The following is a 6175-nucleotide window of genomic DNA, read 5'->3' on the forward strand; positions in this document are numbered from 1 at the left end:
TATTGGGCTTTTCAGCACTATGCAATAAATAGTATAATAACCCGAAAATTGTGATAGATACCTCAGATTCCAGACTAGAGTTGGAAAGAGCAGTGAACGGTGATTTAAATGAGCTATACAGAAGGAAATCAAAGGAAATTTAAGCACATCATTTTCAGGTTGAAAATCACTTTCTTGTTCTATGGTGAATTGAATTGCAGATATTAGGAAGGGAACAATCTGATAGCATTCCAACCTCTTGATACCCATTAACTCTCACTACATTACATTGATATGAATTAGCTCTGCAGGGTAGTTAAACTGATTGTGAAATTTAAAGTTTTTTGTGATTAAGCACAAGTAATACTGTCTGTTTTTTCTCAGGATTTTTAGTGGAGCCCTGATAACAACATACAAAAATATACACTAACACAAATACATAATATACCAGCAACAAATGCACTTAATTAAAATACAAATAGCTTCTTAAAAGATGACAAAGCGGCAGCCTCCACAACTATTGAAGACAAACTGCAAATTTCTTCATATGCATGTATATAGGCACTGGAGGGGGCAAACACTGGAGGCAGAGTCTGTACGAGGTATTTACCACGAGTCAAGGAGCCTAAGTGAAAACGTTTTGCTAAGGTGAAGCAGGACAAATGCTATCATGTCATTTATTAATTTATCAAGCTATCATTAATTCAATAATAATTAACTTGATGGTGAAAACACCAATGATCTGTTGGCAACATGTGCCAACAGCCAAGAAGTACACTACATATAACTACACTACACATACATGTACTTACTCAATTACATGCATTTGTTACAAGTGATACACAATTACAGGTCTCAGAGCTAAGTACTATATTTACATACATACATACATACGTTAGTTACTACAAGAGATGCAAGTTAGAGGTGGGTGGCTTGGACTGATGAGCAGGGACAAAGGTAATGTAGTGAACAGTTAAGTGTTGTCATTGAAATTTGTTTTAAAATAGTTGTTTAAGTTTGTATTTTATCACAGGAACTATGATGACAAATTCAGGTCAAGCACTGCATAGGCATAGTGATGGCAATAGTGATAGTGATCTGTGGAAGTAGGAGTGGCGAGACATGTTGTTTAGGCCACCAATTGTAGATTCCTTGTTTCCTGTCGCCTGCCCGCATGGTAATTTTAAAGCCGCATGCAAATTTATTATTGCATTTGATAGTAACGTGACCTAAATATTAATACTGGCAGTGAGTTCAGTTGTGTGATCGTGTCATTGGGATGAAGACTAGTGTCATGGTGTATTATTGGATAGATCAGAGTTTCTGATGTTATTTAGTGCATGGCATCCAGCCTAATACTAGCAGTGAATCTCTTCAAGTAGCCATCGGGTAAACTTGAGATGCGCATATTAATAAACACGGGTCCCATTCTCAATCTGTTATTAATGTGTGAAACATTTGGAAATTCGTACTGTTGAAGTTTATGGTACAGATTGAGTCAGGCTAGTAAGTACAATACTAGCATGTGTCACCACAAGCGTGACAAACCAAGCAGCTCTATACATACATAAATGTCTTTCTGGCTGCTAGAAACACTGCAATACTTCAAATCTAACCTTCTAGAGGTTTTTATTTTAATTTTATTTGCTTTGGCTTTATGGTGTGAAAACACCAAAGGTCTGTTGGTAGCAACCAACAGCCGTAGCAACCAACAGCCATAACAATGTACAATTATTACTAGCTACTTAATTTACATAGTTAATTATAAATTACATAGTTAATATAAGTGTTTAAAGTTGGTAATTGGAGGTTTTGTTGATGACATCTGGAACGTGGACATAACTTAAGTAATGTAAAGTGCAGTTATTATTCTCATCAAAGTTTCTCAGAAAATGATCCCACAGATACGATTTCAGTTTAGATTTCAACAAACAAACTGACATGTTTAAGTCTAGAATTGGCATGATTCTACAGGGATGGTAAACGATGAAAGTAAGAATGTCATGATATGTTGTTGAGTTGTTGAGGTAACAAGAGTTTGTTGCTGGCACCTGATCTAGTATTATTTATATTTATTATTATTTATTGTTAATCAGCAGGACCCTCCAGGGGTATAATGCTGATGTGCAATTACATGTGTACAATTTCAATTATTAGTAGAGTTGAAAGTGATGTAGTTATTGATGTTGAACCAATTAGTTTATAACTTGATGGATTTGAGTATGTTCTGTAATTCAAATATGTACATTAAAGGAAGGAGCCTCAGATTTATCAAATGGTCTTTGTAACAACTGGTGTAATCGTTCAAAATGTGTTTGGTGGCACGACATTGAAGTTTATAATGTCTTTCATTAGATGTGGATGCAAAACTTGCGTACAGTACAGCAACTGTGATGATACATACAATCTAACCAATGCTTGCATCTTGTTGAATCCTAGCTATCACAACTAATCTTGATTCTAGTTCTCCTGAATCTGAGAGAAAAAGCTCCCTTTATATCCTTGATATTAAATAATACAGCTATAGCCGCCCGCCCGCATGCTATTTTTTTGTCTGACGGCTAGGATGGGAAGAAAAGAATTTGCAATTGCTGGCCGTAAGTGGCGAGGAAGAATTACTTTGTTGTTGTACCGAATCTAGTGTTGGCAGAACTATCAGTGATTACTAGCTATCGGTGCGTAAGTTATAACTAGAACTGTCACATGCACATAAGTTTGTTGACAGGAATACGAACAAACTTACCAATCTCCGCCTGCATAGGTAGGTCCCAAAATGGAAAAGGCAGCTGTAATCACAAAGCAGAAAATCAACGTCATAGTCTACTTGGGCCCAACCACTCTCGGAACCCGACACCAACTGGAACAGGTTTAACAGTCTATTCGTAGAAACCGATACGATGCACTCACGTGAGATTACGTGACCATTAGTGGTTTTCAATCATAGGGCCAGGCAAAGTTTAACCACATCTGAAGTTGCAGATGCTGACATTTTTAGAACTGGACTACAATCATTATTGTAATTGTGTTGCATGTATTTGGGCAAATCTGAGCACACCAACAGGGCTGACTGCTTAGTAATAATAATAATAATCAATATTCACAGGCAGTTTATTGTCACTTCCCATAAGATTGTTCCAAATTTTATCATGTGGAAACTATTTTGAATCGAGTACATAATAGCTACATTGATTTTTCACAATATAACATACACGTAGTAACATATAGCAATATTGTACAGGCTCTGCCTTTTGGTGTCACCCTGTCTTCTGACAAATCAGATAAATAATAATATAACTAGACTCCACATATCTGACCAACTTGGGTCTGTTGTGGGCATGGTGAGGAGAAAAAAAAGAACTAGTTGTAAAACTAAAATTTGGTAGCTACATATATTAAAAGCAGTCTGGATTGATTGTCCATTCTTTAGAATTTGTACTATAAAAAATTCTCTTCGGGGAAGCAGAGATTGAGGCTCTGCAGCTGGCCATTTCATTCATAAGTCTCCTAACACTTGATGGACAAACTGGTTGGATATAGTTAAGCAGGTCTTTAATTGCTAGAATAGAGTGTGATTTCCACAGTTTTGTAGCAGTGAGAAATCTTCCTCAGCCAAAAATTGTAAATATTCTGATTTAAATTATTGTAAGACAATTAGCTATTGCATTTTTTAAATACATATAGCCTACTGATGTGAGTAAATAAAGCTGTTGTAACCCAACGTATATATATGTGTATATCAGGGGGCGTAGTCAGGAAATTTTGAAAGGGGGTTTGGATTTGTAAGTGGAATGTCTGGGAAATTCCCCCTACAACCAGTTTCTGGACGAAAATTAATATTATATAATTATGCACAAAATCTGCTCTTAGGCAGTATTAAAATTAGCTGAGTGTGTGCATCTATCTAGCTGAAACCTACACTGCTATTTATGCAGCTTATGAACACTACCGTATGCAAGGAAATTTTGACGTCAAAAAAAATTTGACGAATTCAGACTTCAGCAGATTTGACGAATAAAATGTTGACGAAAATGAAGAAATTGTAGGCAAAACCTGTACTTTTAAGGGCGCTTATAAACATTTGACGAATTTAAATTTGACGAATTAAACCGATTCGTCAAATTTGTCAAATTTTTTAGACGTCAAAATTTCCTTGCGTACGGTATAATCCTACTGTATTATTTATTATTAATGCAACTAGCTAATCTTCACTTCCGGACACCATACTGATTCCCAATTTAATCTTCTAGCACCGTGACCACCCTCCACTCCTGAGATTTTGCTGGCAAAGCGTTATTCCGAGTACAAACTTTAACATCATTCTTGGCTCTTCTCTCAACTCATCACTAGACTAGTTCATACTCCAATACATTCAAGAAATCACGTGCTCACCCCGTGGCACTACAACATCGTACTAAACATTCACAGTGTAAATATATCATATTCAATACTTTATACTAACCTGACATGTGAATTACTGCAGCTACTGCCCTTCAATTAATCACCACTTTCACAATCAGATCTCCGCCATTTCCACCAGATATCACGTACATAATTGCTCACGTGATACACCCTATAGAATCAATTCATTTCATTGGTAATGTAATGATTCACCTTTAGTATGATTGATTCTCTCAGGCCAGGGCAACGACATACATATATCTACTGGAGAGTTCCAACTAATCCAAGGCTGAAAAATTAATGTGATTTTTTAATTTAATTTTTCCACTGAAAAGAATACAGGTGTAAAAAGTACCTGACACTCACCCGAACCATCCGAATCCCACTGCCTACGCTCCTGTATCTCACAGACAATCTGAGATATGAGTGTCAGGTACTTTTTGGCTATGAATATGAGTGTCAGGTACGTCTGTGTCAGCCACGCCTGGTACTTCTTACCAGTCAAGTAGCAGTGATACTCCATCGTACACATAGCTACTGATACAATGGTTATACAATTGATAACATTGCCATAGCTATTATATCATTTTTGCGTAAACGACATCAATGGGTTTATCGTCACTATGGGAAACATACTAGTAGTATATCTACAAGTTGCACTTCTTATTTTGTTGTTATTAATGTTATACAGAAATTGACGCATATGAATGCACTTGATAATAGAGTAATCACATCATTAAGGACATGATTTTGCATGTTCAACATGCATATATATATATGTTGCACCATGATTCCTTCTATGATGTGTTGTATACTAGCATCTATATAATGTCACAGGTTCTTACAAGTATCATAGCTTAAGATATTAAGATGTGTCCCATTATTATAAGCCTTTTCCACCAATACAATAACAACACTGCACTTTGAGGAGATAGAGTGAGCCACTTCAGTAGATACTGCATAGTCATCATCAGGCAGTTTTCCAATTTTAGTGCTGTAGTGTTGAATTCATTAATTGTTATGTATTGAAAACTGGTCATGAAATACTGTATCTGAGTGTAAGAGATAATTGTGATTGTGCTAGCCATACATCTTGTGCTTTAGGTTGCACACCTTTGGCAAGCTAATGGTGTAGATACTACTCCCAGAGTTAGTTTCCATCACCAGGTGTTGTGCATCATCACAAACAGCCATTCCACTTACATCTCTCAATATTATTATCAATTAGATTTTTTGTTGTTCATGTGTATTATAGAGTAATGTCTGCTATGGCATTGTAGTGTGTTGTTTATCACAAAGTGGGTATAATTATTTCATGTGATGATTTGTTGTATTTACATATGTACCTTAATCATGTACTTCTTACATGTGTACAATATATGTGACCGGATTTGCGAAAAGGTACCTTTTTCACACACAAAATTTAAGCCATTTTGTGAACTGTAAAGCTTCATAACTTTTTGATCAATGCATATAATCGCTTGAAATGTTTAATGAATGTAGCTACAGTATCTGGCTACATTTTGATACAAAGAGCAAGTAAATCAGTATTAGGAGTCAAGTGTTACACAATTTTGTTTGCTGGTATGTCAAATGTGTAGAAAAGGTACCTTTTCGTAAATCCGGTCACATATGTACTGTGCAAGCACTATGATTCTTGCTTACAGTATTATTATTATGCATAAAAGAGTGTCTCCCTCAAATGTGTGTCTTTCTGACAGTACAATTACAAAAACAAACCATGCAATTTGGGATTAATTGCACTCCCTACTATTGTAACTAAAAAAATGTATGGCAA

General features: G+C 35.9%; 1 protein-coding gene across 3 annotated transcripts in view; it reads right to left on the reverse strand.

The window, feature by feature from the left end:
- Positions 1-2872, reverse strand: part of LOC136255898 (cell adhesion molecule Dscam1-like) — a 31182-nt gene extending 28310 nt beyond the window's left edge. For 2 of the 3 annotated variants that reach the window (XM_066048798.1, XM_066048796.1), the window contains exon 1: positions 2723-2872. In XM_066048798.1, the coding sequence (XP_065904870.1) occupies positions 2723-2796 (74 nt within the window). In that variant the 5' untranslated portion in view covers positions 2797-2872. The remainder of the gene's footprint in view (positions 1-2722) is intronic. The other variant, XM_066048797.1, reaches the window with a different exon arrangement.
- Positions 2873-6175: the final 3303 nt, after the last annotated feature.

Source organism: Dysidea avara, chromosome 5 (genome assembly GCF_963678975.1).
Source record: "Dysidea avara chromosome 5, odDysAvar1.4, whole genome shotgun sequence".
Classification (NCBI taxonomy): Eukaryota; Metazoa; Porifera; class Demospongiae; order Dictyoceratida; family Dysideidae; genus Dysidea; species Dysidea avara.